Source organism: Engystomops pustulosus, chromosome 3 (genome assembly GCF_040894005.1).
Source record: "Engystomops pustulosus chromosome 3, aEngPut4.maternal, whole genome shotgun sequence".
Classification (NCBI taxonomy): Eukaryota; Metazoa; Chordata; class Amphibia; order Anura; family Leptodactylidae; genus Engystomops; species Engystomops pustulosus.
This window is the reverse complement of record NC_092413.1, coordinates 92,507,940-92,523,597: the sequence shown is the minus strand read 5'-3', so window position 1 is coordinate 92,523,597 and position 15,658 is coordinate 92,507,940. Positions and strand designations below refer to the sequence as shown.

General features: G+C 37.5%; 1 protein-coding gene across 1 annotated transcript; it reads left to right on the top strand.

Moving 5' to 3' along the window:
* Positions 1–1,908: 1,908 nt before the first annotated feature.
* Positions 1,909–14,510, top strand: SLC35D3 (solute carrier family 35 member D3). Its single transcript, XM_072141444.1, has 2 exons — positions 1,909–2,572; positions 9,382–14,510. The coding sequence occupies exons 1-2, from the start codon at positions 2,137–2,139 to the stop codon at positions 10,203–10,205; spliced, it is 1,260 nt and encodes a 419-aa protein (XP_071997545.1). The 5' UTR covers positions 1,909–2,136; the 3' UTR covers positions 10,206–14,510.
* Positions 14,511–15,658: the final 1,148 nt, after the last annotated feature.

The following is a 15,658-nucleotide window of genomic DNA, read 5'->3' as shown; positions in this document are numbered from 1 at the left end:
ATTTATCACTGTGATGATGAATTCTGGTACAGTGCCTTGCTCCAATTGAAAACAGCGGCACACGGGAAAAGATAGATCATGTTCTATCTTTCCCTGGTGTACGGCGTTGAATGGTGCCACACATGTGGTGCACCGTACTACTGCCAGGCCACCATTGCTGTATATGGAGACGTATTTGCGGCCACAAATTTGTGGCTGCATATGCATCCCCCCAGATGGCTGTGTAAATGCACCCGGCTGTATTTACATGAATGATGTCTAATAAATGCTACCATCAAGCCCTAGTATCAGGTGCTTTATTTGTCAGAAGGTACTACTAAGTATAGGTGACTATTTTGCTAGTGTATATTTACACCAGTTAAATTAGAATGCCATTAGCAGCTCTTCAAGGTATTTATATAGACTATAGAGTGTATCTACAAAATGCTGTGCATATGCATCCCCCCAGATGGCTGTGTAAATGCACCCGGCTGTATTTACATGAATGATGTCTAATAAATGCTACCATCAAGCCCTAGTATCAGGTGCTTTATTTGTCAGAAGGTACTACTAAGTATAGGTGACTATTTTGCTAGTGTATATTTACACCAGTTAAATTAGAATGCCATTAGCAGCTCTTCAAGGTATTTATATAGACTATAGAGTGTATCTACAAAATGCTGTGTATACATAGACTAATCATTAGAGAATGTAAAAGGTAACTTCTTTTTGAGATATCCAGAAAGAAGACCACTAAGATAGACACCAACAGCTGAATCACTCTCTCTCTCTTATGGTTCCAGATTTATATTTATAAAATTACAATGATATCAACCTGCTCAGGGAGAGCAATGAGCATACACTGTCATCCCTATCCAAATCTATAAGGGAGTGCCGACATACATGTATGCTCTCCTTCTCCTTCTGAGCTTTATATTCATAGCTACTGCAGGATGATGTAGGTATATGTGTAATAAGCATCTCAGGATATTATGCCGGGCACTTCCATAAATCTTAAGCTATGATGAGAACAGTTGCAACAATTGTCTGGCCACAAGCACTTGCCGCATTGCTGTGACACACATCATTGCTAGGGATGGGGAGCTGTCCTTCAGCACCATGCCAGGACCGCCTCATCACTGATCCTGCCACATCCACACATACATGGGTGCCCTGCTCACCCTGCACCCCAGAGCAACAAGCACTTAACACTTTCATGGCTGGCTGCTCATCACACAGACAGATCAGCTACAGCCTGCTGACACTGTGCAGTGAAGTTTTAGGTTTCTCAATGAATCCTCCTTCTTCAGGAAAGGTGGATTGTAACTTGCATGAAACCTTTCACCACTTTACATTAGTTTTCATAACTGCTGCGCTATGGTGATCTCCCCAAATCCAATGTCCATATACTCTGCAGGTACTTCTATTTCGTTTTTAGCAGAAAACTATATGTCTAAAATGTGTAAAACTAAAAGTGATTTCCGCAATAGACTGCACCTAAGGGAAATAAATGAAGCTAAAGTGTAGTTTAGTTAATGGTCAATTCCATTAGTGAGAATTGGTCCTGAGGTCTGTAGTTTATTTGATTTGATAGCCACTCAATAGTCGCTGTTGTCACCACTGAGCTATTGTTATGTGACCTCTGTCATCAATCAATTAACGGAAACTTATTGATCCTTGAGACCACCCTGTAAAAAAAAAGTGCATATATATATATATATATATATATATATATATATATATGCATTTTAGTATTCCCTAAACTGAATATATGAGACATTAGATATCAGACTACCGACAAAGAATCACCCAGTATGAAACTGCATAGACACCCTTGTCCAAATGCGTCAGAGACAGGTCCCTGATTGGGGGATGGGAGGAGGCATTCCAGATACTTATTCTATACAGAGTACAATTTTTGTTCCCCTATTGATCGTCTTCATCCAGGGAGTTACTTTTTCCTCCTCTTCTTTTTCAGCTTCACCAATAGGAAGGTGATGCTGCTGCTTCAGCTGCTGTCCATAGGCTGAGCACACAGTATCTTTTCAGGGGATTCACTGGGTACAGTACAGAGTCTCAGACAGGCTGTAAGACATCAGGGGATTCCCTTCTGTGCAGAAAGTCTTCTTGGTGCTCAGTTTCTGCCTTGTGTGCAGCATGCAGCTGTGTAAGGGACGTTTCCTGGGCATCTCTGTGGCTATAGCACATGGGGTCTTCTCTGGATCCCTGAACATCCTGCTGAAGTTCCTGATAAGCAAATACCACTTCTCCTTCCTAACCCTAGTGCAGTTCATGACCAGCTCTACTGCAGCTCTCACATTAGAGGTGCTCAGGCGCTGTGGCAAGATCTCTGTCCCTCCTTATGGCTTCCAGCTGGCCAGGATGTTTGCAGGGGTGACTATCTTCTCCACTCTGCAGTCCAGCTTGACACTATGGTCTCTGCGAGGACTCAGTCTTCCTATGTACGTTGTGTTCAAGCGATGCCTACCCCTGGTGACTCTATTCATTGGAGTACTGGTGCTCAGGAACGGGCTGCCCTCTGTAGGGGTGCTGGTTGCAGTCTTCATCACCACTTGTGGGGCTGCTCTGGCTGGTAAGTACAATGCTACTTATCTAATGCATTCAACTACATCTGTTTTACTCTTTATATATTGTCTATTGTAACAAGTACTTTGCACTTTTAGAAGCAAGAAACCTAAAGTGTGTTTCATTTGCTCTGCCATATGGTGCTTCCTACTGCTCCTGTATCAGCCATGGCAGGCTCTAGAGATAATCTTTAGTTACTGACAGGTAACTCAAGTCTACCCTCAAGATCCATATCATATTTTACATCTCACCTCCGGGATCTCCACATTCATATATAATTGAGAGATATTAGCAGATCTATTTAATGGTCCCTCCATAGACTAACCTATAAAACATTAGTTATTTTGGATTTTTGCATATTGTATCATTACATTATCTCGTGAATGTTTGGATTTGGATTTTTATGATGACTGCAGTGATTTCACTGCAAAGAAGCAGACTTTGAGCTGAAAGTTATATCTCCACTTACCCCAGAGGATCACAATGTCCTAACCTTATCAGTCACAATCCTATTTAATCATTATGAATTATTAATAAAACACTGAATAATAGTAATTGTGTAATGTGCCACAATATTTTACCATGTAGTGAGATCATAGTTTATACGGTTGAAAAAAGACACTTGTCCATCAAGTTCAACCAAGGAAGGGAAGGAAGATGAAAACAGAATGGCTGCAGTACACAAGATCTCAGTGAGAGTGTATAGCAGGTATCCCAAAAGTCCCACTGAAGTAGGTGACCTACCATATAATCATGTCCTTATCTCATAATATAAAGTATGCAAGCATAGAATAAAAAAAGATATATATTTATTATGAATTTTTTCACATTATGTAACAGAAATAACATATTTTGTTTATACTTATATGTACATAAAGGTGCATACATATTTTTTAGCTTTTGAATATAATGTTAAAGCAGAAAAAATGTGACATAATGACTTTGTGTCATGTCTGATGTTTTTGTAGTCACCCCCGCAACTTGCACAAAATCCCCCATTAACCTGTCTTCTTATGAACTTACTCAGTGTAACGTTATATTTATTATGTCAGATTGAACTGTATTTAACATCCTGGATTTTTCTTGTATTATCATGCTAATTTAAAAAGCATGAAGAAGAAATCTGCAGAGTCTTATTTTGTGCAGGTCTCTAAAAATAAGTAGTAGCTAAAGACACTGCGAGATACAATTATCTTCTAGGGTGTAGCTATTTTTTACATAGCTGGAACTCCTAAAGGAATATTAGTATTTTCCATTTTCAGTTTTTTTTGGGTGACTTTTTATGTAACTATTAAACTATAAATAGCCACAATGGGAAATGTACTTAATTAAACCTCATTCAGATCATGAAGATGTGGTTTAGTAATCTTTTGACACATAGATTAAATGGTTTGAAAAATATGGACCTTTCAATATTTTAAGAGAACCTCTAGTAAGAGAATATGGCTACAAAAAAAAAAAGTTAAATAAGGTGCTAGATTTTTTAACGCATTGCTTTCCCTTCGTGAAGTACTGCTTAATGCTATATGTTTAGCCCTAATACAACAGAAAAACTCAACCAAATGTTCCCCTAGCTGCCTAGTGTTCATCTGGATACTGCATGGACTTGGTTTTCAGGAATTATGTAAATTCCTGATACAAATAATTGCACTAGATTGCAGTAGATTGTGAAAGGTTAATCTTCCCAATGTTTTATGGAAAGCTTTTTTAATTTGCACCTTTCCGCACAGTATTTACTATAATCTAGACAGGTTTTGGAAAAGTGAACTTTAAGGAAGTACATTGAAAATTCCTTCATTGGCCTTCAACTATAACCTTTGGTGATATCATTGAGTTTATCTTCTTTCAAGCTCTTGAGAGAATTAGTTTTTATTGTTGGCTGATTTATTGTTATACAAATCTTGAACATATTATTCCTGTTCTTAGACAACCAAAGTAGCAATAAACCACCTCTGGGACGCCAATATCTGGCCTCATTCCGAGTAGGATGAGGACCACTGAGTTGAGACTATACTACAGTATGTAATTAAAAGGGGAACAGAAATAGAATACAGATAGAAAGGGTAATGATCCATTTCATCTGCACATTTTTATATATCATCAACTTTTTACTGTGTGTAAATTTATGGAGAATTTTATTACCAAGTCCATCTGCCTGGTTATATGACCTGTGTTCACTCTTGTATAATATAAGTGTTTTTTATTGGCTTTTGATATTTATCAGCAGAAGACATTGTGGCATTACTACATACAAAGTTTTCCTTTACACTTCAAGTAAAATATACTTTGTTTCCCATGCAATCCATGGAGCCAATGAATATGGTGTTGAGCTCCTCTGTGCTTTAAAGTAAATCTACCACCTACTCAAGCACGATAAACCAGGGCATACTAATGAGCCTGAGAGGCTACCCTTGCCCCTCTGTGATCTGATTTTACAGGGTGTTACAATGTCTCACCCTCCCCCTTGCTCCCTCAGAACTTTTAATACAACCGGAAGTGCTCACTGCCCAGGTGCTGAGGGAACAGGAAGACGGTAGCCTCTAGGGCTCGTTAGCATAATTTTAAAAGCTTATTTTAGAAGCATAAAAGAAGACTACCACAGTCACACTGATTGGATCTATGAGTAAGTGTCCCTGGTTTGTGAGGTTGATGGTAGATTTAAATAAATGTAAATAAATTCCAACAAATTCACCCTTGGTTATTAGCAGGGCAGATCAACTTATCGGGGGGCCTTCCCTGCCCTTAATACAGTAGAAACAAAAATGTTCATAACAGGATAGTAAGAGTAAGAGTCAGCATTACTTTAGTGTTAAGAATGACATACAGTATTTGCACCAAAATATTATCTAAAAGTCATAAGTCAACATTAATAGCAAAGTAAGTATAAAATTATAACTAAATGTTTCATGACTTGGTTGCCCTTTTTTAACATTTCCAACATATTCTACTATATCACAATATTCAAAAAAAGCCAGCGCTGTAAAAATAGGCAGTGAAACAATGACTAGAAGGCACTGTTCTGTACAGTTGAACAAACTCATATGAACAGAAAGAATATTCATAATTAATGCTGTAATGTAGCAGTCATCTGTGAAAACAGAGGGCATCAAGGAGCAACAAGTGGTAAAAGGTCTATGCACCAGAGAAGGTTAGAAGGGCAGAATGGGAGAAAAGTTTGCTGGGGGAAATTATTAAAAGAGGTTAAAAAAATGTAAGTTATGAATGAGAGGAGTTAAAAAAGGAAAATGCAAAGAAATCTCAAAAGGTAAAACTGTAGGTAAAATCTGTAAAATAAATTAATTAAAAAGAAAACCCCTAGAGAATCAGCAAGTAGCCTTGTGACTGCATGTGGTACTTTTACTAAATATGGATATTAAACATGGAAATAAGTTCAATAATTACCAGAATTCTTAAAATATAGATAGTTTTTTGCATAAACTATCCCTGGAGCTTAAGAATAATTACATTTTGACATAAGCTGACCCGAGTATAAGCCAAGGCACCTAATTTTACGATAATTTTGATTTGAATATAACCCTAGGGTGGGAAATGCATTGGTCAGCCTCTAACGAAATGCCCATGCAGCCTCCCCCAGTAAAAAAAAAACACCCCATGCAGCCTTCTCCATTAATGAAACACCCAATGCAGTCTTACCCAGTAATGAATTACCCTATGCAGCCTCCCCAGCAATGAAATACCCTATGTAGCCTCCCTAGCAATGAAATACCCCATGAAGCGACCCCCAGTAATAAAACACCCCATGCAGTCTCACTCAGTAATAAAATACCCCATGCAGCCTCCCCCGGTAATGAAATGCCCAGCGTCCTTCCTTAATAATGAAATTCCCCATGCAGCTTCCCCCGGTATAGAAATGCCAGATGTAGCCCCACAGTAAAGAAATGCCCTGCAGCAGCCTCTTCCTCCAAGTTCTTAAATGCCACATGCAGGTGCCCCCCCCCCCGCAGTAATGAAATGCCCTGTTACAGGAACCCCCGTCTGCCTTGCATTGTATAAAATATAAACTTACATACTTACCTTCTGATGCTCCTCGCAGCTCCTCTTTCATCTCTTCTTGACTTGTAACAGAGCGGGCAGAGACACTATCCATGCAATCTTCCTGAGCACTTGTTAAGACTCGGCAGTGTTGTCGCTGCTGACATTATAGTATTTGCCCGGTAGGAGAAGGAAGAGGAGATGCGGGGAGTATCGGAAGGTGGTTTTGTAAGTTTACTTTTTTTATACACTTGTGTATAAGCTGAATTGTTTTTTTTCAGCACAATTTTTGTGCTGAAAAACTCAGTTTATACACGACTACATATGGTAATAATATTAGTGAGAAGACTTACTGTACAAGTGAGATACAGTCAGAAGATGTATTACAGCATGTAATTTGAATTTACCATGTGAACAAAGCATGCCCATGTATTGAGCGGATATCAAGCATTCACAATCTACGCAAGAAAAAAAATACTACTTATTACAAAGCAGATTCACATTAATATGAACATAAAAGTACATTTAGATGGAGAGTGGGGAGTTGAGAGAAAGCGCAGTAATGACCATAAAAGGGTCTTCTAAGTGTGCCATTCCAGTGCAAAGGCCCATGAAGTATAGTAAAGTATAGTAAAAATAGGGTTGTGAGAAGGAATATAGTACAAAAAACGAAAAGACATGTCCACCAAATCCCCTATCCTCTTAGCGACCATTTACATATATCAGTTTCCATCAGTTTTGTAAATAAAGTCAGCAGTCAGCACATCTTATGGTAAAACAGGTGCAATGATGGTGGTTTGAGGATAAAAAAAAAGAGATGGCAACTGAAATATGTAAACAGACTCTATAACAGTATCGGGAGCTGTTAGGATAACTGTAATTAAGTCATCTAGGAACTACTTAAGTTCTGTGCATGGTTTTAAAGGTTGTGGAAAATTTATTTGCATATTTCCTTCCCAGATTCCCCAGCAGAGTATGCATGGTCTTTAACCCCTTCATGCAACATGAAGTACTAATACATCCTGGTGCTGCTGTGGTCGGTGGCAGCGATCACCCTAGTTAACCTGTTAAGTATTGTGGTCAAACCTGACCATGGCACCTATCATCTCTGCCGATCGCTGCCCCTTATGACTTCATCCTGGGGGGGGGGGAGCGTTTGGTTGCTATGGCAGCCTAAAAGAGACACACTGGCTTGCCATGTATAATGATGTCCAATAGCCTACAAATGACATAAAAATAAACTGTTTAAAATCACAAACATGTTAGGTATTGCTGCGTCACAAAGTGCCCATTCAATCAAACTATTAAAGAGATTATTTCCATCCATGAATATTTGAATAAAAAAATAATCAAACAGTCATATAGGTCCTGGAATTGATATGAATTGAAACGCCAGCATATACCGCAAAAAAAAAAAACACCTAGGTCCATACACCAAAGTGTGAAAAAGTTATTGCCCTCAGAATTTGGCAAAATGACAAATATTTTTTTTTTGTACAAAAGATTGAATTTTTAAAAAATCTACTAAAATCTAATAAAACTATAATAAATATAAATTTGGTATCCCTGTTATTGTATCGACCCACAGAATCAAGAGGAAGTGTCATTTGTAGCACAGAATGAAACAGAGCTCAAAAGAAAACGTTGCAAATGTGTTTTTCTCAGTTTCACCACACTTTTTTCCAGCTTTCCAGTACATTTTGCCCTAACACATCTCTGTAAATGTAAAAATAAAAAAGTTATAGCTTTTAAAAAGAGGGGAGTAAAAAACAGAAATGCAAAAACAAAAAAGGGCTGAGTCATGTAAAGGCTTAGCTTCTGTAAACCTCTAATGGTGGCCTGCAAGGAACCAGCAGCATCTGTGGACTCTTATTACGGTGTCAACAGGTTTCTCTGTCTAGCAAAACACATTCAGGTGAGCACATTACCTATCACTGGAATCCTACCGATGGGTCCTTCTGAACCATCAGGTGCCTTTTATTTTTCCCTTTCATAAATTATGGAGCAAGTAGAAGGTGACTGATAACAATAGTTTGTTAAAAATAGAAAAAATAAAATGCTGTGATTGAATAGCTTATTCTGGTTGGGGTAACATTTATCAGGGAATTAGTTCCTGTATTATAATCAGAACCCATAATGTTCTAAACAATAGAAATAAGAACCTGTTGTTTTGTAGAGTGCAGCATAATGTTCATTGGCAGTCTCCGTAAGGAGAACTATTACTACCCAACCCTAGTCAAAAGCCTCGTACTCAGCCAAACCAGTTTCCTACGCTGTACTGAAGAGACCCAACCAGGTTGAACACTGCTGTCTATAGTTGGGAATCTGTTCCTGCTGGAATACATATACTGGTTCCTCAGGGATCAATATCATAAGAAGTATTGTAGATCATTATAGATCAAGAGTAATTGAATGTATACAGTATGTAGGTCACCTTATTTTTACTTTGTTAAATATGCATTATACATTGTTAAATAAAAAGTTATTCTTAAAGGGAACCTGTCAGCAGAAATTTACATAATAATCCACTCGCAGTATGTTGCCAAGCAGATTAATACCTTACAGAGCATGCTCTACCCTGGCCCAGTGTGGTTTTATCACCAAGAAAACTTTGAAGTAACATTGGTTAGATAAAGTCATTAACTCTGAAGTGCAGAGATGTCAATACAGTTAAAAAGGCGCTCTGAAGTGGGGAGAGGTGGACTTCAGTACTGAGCTCTCTGCCTCCATCACAACCAGTTTATTGGGTCAATTTCTGCTGATATTTTCCCTTTACATATTTCCAGGTTTAAACTAAATATTTTCATTTTATATTCCAAACAGGGGCTGGAGACCTGAGCGGAGAACCTGTAGGATACATAACTGGAGCGTTGGCTGTATTAGTTCATGCTGCATATCTTGTAATTATTCAGAAGACCAGTACAGATAGTGATCATGGGCCTCTGACTGCACAGTACATCATTGCCATTACTGCAACTCCCCTGCTCATAATATTCTCTTTTGCTAGTATGGACATGATAAATGCATGGTCCTTTCCAGGTTGGAAAGACCCAACTATGGTTTGTACTTTTATTGCATGTACTCTGATTGGTTGTGCCATGAATTTTACCACATTACATTGTACATATATAAATTCAGCTGTCACAACAAGCTTTGTTGGAGTGGTGAAGAGCATAGCCACCATTACAGTAGGCATGCTTGCTTTTAATGATGTGGCACCCACTTCCCTTTTCATTGCTGGTGTGGTTGTGAACACATTTGGCTCCATAATCTACTGTGTGGCCAAATATTTTGAGACTAGGAGACAGATCAACTATGAAGATTTGGAAAAGGAACAAATAAAAGATGAAAAGGAGACTCAAGATGGGCAACCTCCACCTTTTAGTATGGAAGAAATTGTACAGGACAATAATACTGAAGGACAGGCGCCTGAGAAGCCAGTGGCTGAAAATGAGAATCCCCCAGAAGAAAAGCAAGGGAGCACATTGGCTGCGGTTTTACAATCACATGGTCCAATTACGACTTCTGAAGAAGATACTAGGAGTCCATTAAAAGATGCATACCTTGGAGTATGGAGGATGGTCAGGGGTACTAGATTTATAAAGAAGGATTACCTTATAGAAAATGAGGAACTTCCTAGTCCTTAACATTTAGATAAATTATGGTACTGATGGAACTTAGATTTTATACATTTAATAACAAAGAATGAGAGATTTATCTTGCAACAACGTTGGCACACATTTAGTCAAACACACCTTCAAGATCTCTTCCATCTGTAATTTGCATTTTATTAGCTATACATATTTACCATGTATACATTATAACAGTCTTCCTATTGAGAAAAAAAATCAAATAATGTTTATGTCTTCTAAGTAATATGTGAAACAGGAAATTTAACCAGAGGAAACTTATTTACATTCACGGCTAAATGCCAAGCAAGCAAGAAGCATTCATTATGCCAGTTCTGTGTTTACACAACAAATGAGGCCTTCCATGGGCTATCCGCTAAATTTAATGTAATTCATTATGACTAGCTGCATGAGAAAGAGAACATAGGAGATATTCCCAGATTCACGTTTTGTGGTTCTTTTTTTCCCCCTCATTCAAGCTTTTAAATAATTAGCATAAAAATTAAATTGTCCTTCATTTAGCTTTAAAATACCGATACACATGTACATGGAGATATGAAAACATGAACCTCTTATTATAAACAACTTTGCATAAATCAACTGTAAAAGGAAAGATAAGAAATCTCATAATATATCTTGTCAAATAAGATGCCTATGTTTGAAATAACAGCAGACTCTCCTTCCCCATGTTCTCCTTGAACTGACAGTTCACTCTCAATCAACCTAATGAGAGATCAGGTTACAGTTTCTGCTAATAATATTCTATGAAAAGAGAAGGTAGGGGGAAGCGATAAAGAAGGATGAACAGTTAATGGGAATCACAGCTTCTATGTTTCTTACTGCTTTACTATGTCCTCCACACATCAATATAATTCCAAGGTTAGTATCTTACTGGTTCCTCTCATAGAGTCATATGGGCAGGAACTGTAATCTGATCTCAGAATAGGGATTCCTATGTGCACAGTAAATCTAGTGGGAACGATCAGTTTAGAAGGGATCCTGAAAAGCACCTGATAAGAGGTATAGTTTAGTAATAATGGATACCACAGATATTATACATTTGATCTATGGAAAGTTGTTTAACCCTTTCACGACCCATGATATAGCACGTCACCGGTCGGCTGAGGGTGCATGGAAAGGGCTCATGGGCTGAGCCCTCTTCATAACCGGTAAGTCTTTGCTGCATATTGCTGCAAAAACTTCCTGGTAACACCCGTCATTGTCATCTTGTTGGAGATCGTCGGTTGCCATGACAGCCTCGGGTCTTCTGAAGACCAGGGGTTGTCTGGATTTAACCCTTTCATTACAATATGCTAATTGCACATTGTAATGAATAAGGATGAAAATCCCCATATACTGCCATACAGTAGTATGGCAGTATATGATAGGATTAATCAGACAACCTAGGGTTAAAGTACCATATATATATATATATATATATATATATATATATATATATATATATTATACAGTAAAAATCATAAACACATCAGGTATCACCGCTTTCAAAAATGCCTGATCTATCAAAATATAATAACGGTTTTTCACTGTGCGTAACCCTGTAACGAATTTGAAAATGGCACTTTTTTGCCATCTTGAAAAACATAAAAAATTCAATAAAAAAGTGATCAGAAGGTTTTACAGCCCTAAAAATGCTAGCATTGAAAACTTCATCAGAATTCGCAAAAAATGACACTACCCACAGCCCCGTACGCCGAGGTATGAGGTATGAGGTAAGAAGAGTGCCAGAAGATGGCAAAATCTGAAAAAAAAAAGGTTTTAATTTTTGTAAATGTATGAAAACATTATAAAACCTATACAAATTTGGTATCCCCGTAATCGCAACGACCCAAATAATAAAGTAGAAGGTCATTTGTGGTGCACAGTGAAAGCTGTAAAATCCATGCCCACAAGAAAACGTTGAGAATGCTTTTTTACACCAATTTCACTGCATTTGGAATTTTTTTTTTCGCTTCCCAGTACACGGCATGGAAGAATAAATACTCTCACTATGACGTGCAGTTTGTTACGCAGAAAACAAGCCCTCACACAGCTGTTTAAAAAAAAGTTAGATGTTTATTTAGTCTTAACCTCAACAATAAAGTGAAAAATGAAGGTTGTTGATTTAATGACATCTCCAACTAATTTCCTTTGAGTTGTCTAAGTGATTAAATCGCTGCACATGTTTTGATGTTGGCTTATAATTTATAAATTGTTTTCATAATCGGAAATACTGTTGCTCTGAAATTATAATACTTTGGGGCAGATTTATCAAGCTGTCTGAAAGTCAGAATATTTCTAGTTGCCCATGGCAACCATTCACAGTTCAGTTTTCATTTTACCAGTGCTCATGAATATTTTAAAGCGGAGCTGTGATTGGTTGCCATGGGCAACTAGAAATATTCTGACTTTCGGACAGCTTGATAAATTTGCCCCTTTGTGTATGGTTTATTACCTAACTGTAGTTGGAACTTGGGTAGGTAAAGGGTTTAACATGATTTCTAACCACACATCATGTAGTGGATTAATATTTTTTAGTTTCATGTTTGTATCTGTATGTCTATGGACTAGTTCAGATCTGTGTGAGGTCTTCAGTTATTGTGAACCAAAACCTGGTTTGGCTGAACACACAGAGCAGATGGAAGTCTTTCCATTGACTATACAGAGGAAAGGTGTAATGGACGTCTGGAAACTGTTCTGTGTGTTTCACCACTCCTGGCTTTGGCTCGCAATAACTGATGCAAATAATTGAAGACCTAACAGATATGTGAACTGACCCTTATTCACCAAATAATAATGCACTAAACTCATTATAAAGAAACTATTAAATGAATCAGGCAGCATCCATAATTATTTTGTTCCTGTGTTAAATGATCCTGGACTTTAATGCAAAATCTATCTTCAAATATTCAATTTATTTTGGACTTATTGACTGAATTTTGGAAATCTACAGTACATTGCCTGTGTTCAAGGGCTACTGGGTCACATTGCCATAAACCACACCTTATAATGGTTCCAGTGCTAAAGATCCTAATGAATGAAAACGGTCACAGTGGATCATGATAGTGAGTGATAACCACATTAAGCTTAGCAGTGCAGTCTTTTTAAATGTTTATGTCCCCTGTCATTATGTTAATCTATGATGTCCCCTAGTAAATAGAACCCACTGATAACAATTAAACTTTGCACAATGTAAAGGTTGTGACAAGATAAGTAAGGAAAGAATATCTTTAGTAGAATATCTTATAGGTAATTTTTATTCCACGGAAGATACAGTTCCCATTTTCTTACATGGTATATATTATGCATATAAATTATAAGGAAAAAAAAACACACTGGCTGGCTCCATATGGATTAATAAAAATTGGTGTGATTTTTCTCAGGTGAAATATTTGAAGTTGTACTTCCATTCTCACTATCTTGTGGCCAGTAAAAGTTCTATAGTTCTATAAGTTCTATAAGTTCTATAGTTCTATATAAACATTCTATATGTCTTGCTTAAAATGACCAATCACTACTGAATTGTCAGTTTTAGGAAATAATTGTACACCCTATGATTGCTGTCACATGGTGAAGGGGCCAAATACCAGACCTGAATACCAAAACACAAATACCAAACACAATCCATATAAATGAGAGTGCAACCCCTTACACTGTTACTTAGGCGTCTCTGGTATATGCAGACAACCCTAAAAAACAACCCAAATTGCCTTAGTTTTTGTTTATTTAAAGATATATTTCTAATGGTAAGGCAGGCTGTTCTATAACAATAACTGTTGAAAATTGCACTTAAGAACTCTCAATTTCTGCACAAGACTATACTATAATATGAACTTATTTTTTCTTTGATAGGAATGACTGACCATATTCCGTAATTTTGTATATATTTTACAAAGTGTTGAACACTTATAACCACTTCACTGGAGTGACTACTGTGCACTCAATTATGATGCATTACTGCACTACAATAAATACAAGCCTTGTAAAATGTGTACTTTCTTATATTGTAATAAATGAGAAATACTATATATTGTTTGTAAAATGGAGTTCTAGTAAATGTATTGAATTAAGTGAAGATAAATCAAGTGCGTTATCCTATATTTATTGGTAAAATCTGAAGTATAGATGTTCTTAAAAGCAGTCTGAGACCAGAAAGATGACAAATATGAATGTTGGTTTCCAAAACTTATGTAAAAAACAATAAAATTGTATACAAGGACAAAAATGTAATATATATTTTAGATCAAAAGAAAGTAAAAGACGCAAATTCCCTTTAGCATATAAGTATATATACATTCTTTCACATTAAATATTTGCAAAACATGAGTAGAGTCTTGTGTTACCTAATTTTTGCTATTGAGGGCTATGTATAGCCTGGTCAACTAATCTACTAATTTACTTTCCAAATCCCTAGCATCCCATGGTTTATTTCAAACTTAAGTAAAAAGAGTTTTCCTGACCCAATAACCTGTGTTAAGAAGATGGAACATCATTCCATGTTTTACAGAAATGAAGACTAATCAGTTAAATAATTCTGAACATCCAGGAACATTCCTGTTCCCATACAAGTGTGCTGGAAGAAGAGAAAATTAGAATGTCGGTGACATTTATGTCTGTCTATGGCTATTAGGGGTTCCATTAGACCTGAACTGGGCAATTCATTTTCCCTTGGGGCCACAAGAGAAACTGAAATGGTTTTAGAGGGCCAGACTAATGTACTCAGTTCTACCCAACTCAGATCTTACTCACAGCCTTCAGCTTCCTTGATGTTAACAGTATTAGCCAACTTATATACGAACAGCAAAGCAGCAGGGATCAAGTCAGCCCAGCATCACCAAATGCAATCTCTCAGCCCAGTGATATCCTCTAACATTAATGCACAATGATGCATCAACCAAGCCCATCAGCACATCAACTCTACCACTGCATTCAGCACAAGCTGACCAAGACCTGACCAGAAAGACTCCAACGCCAACAGGTGTAACAGACATCAAGCACCAAACTAACAATGCCTCAGCGGGCAGTGTTCAGGGTGCGTTCACATGTTGCAGTTAAAACTACATCGCAATCAGCTTTGAGGTGGTTTTATGTGCAGTTTTGTCAATTGAACAGGTGAAAGATATGAACTGAACAAGTGAATTCGATTTTGAAGGGGAAACCTGCTCCACAAATGTCATTCACCCATTCAGTTCATGTCTTTCACCTGTTCAATTGTCAAAACTGCACCTAAAACCACCTCAAAACTGATTGCGATGCAGTTTTAACTGCAACGTGTGAACACACCCTCAGGAATAAGTGCGGGCTGTCAAGCAGGGGAGCTCAAACTTTTCAACAATCTCACATGGGCCAGTCAGAGATAGTTATATTAGACATTTGCACATTGGGGGTCATTTACTAAGGGCCCGATTCGCGTTTTCCCCGACGTGTTACTGATTTGCGCCGATTTCCCCTGTATTGCCCCGGGATTTTGG

Bases quoted from the DNA above. Each gene is read 5' to 3' on its own strand.
- SLC35D3 (XM_072141444.1), top strand. From the start codon at position 2,137: ATGCAGCTGTGTAAGGGACGTTTCCTGGGCATCTCTGTGGCTATAGCA. The intron at 2,573-9,381 runs GTAAGTACAATG...TATTCCAAACAG, and splicing joins TTGTGGGGCTGCTCTGGCTG to GGGCTGGAGACCTGAGCGGA.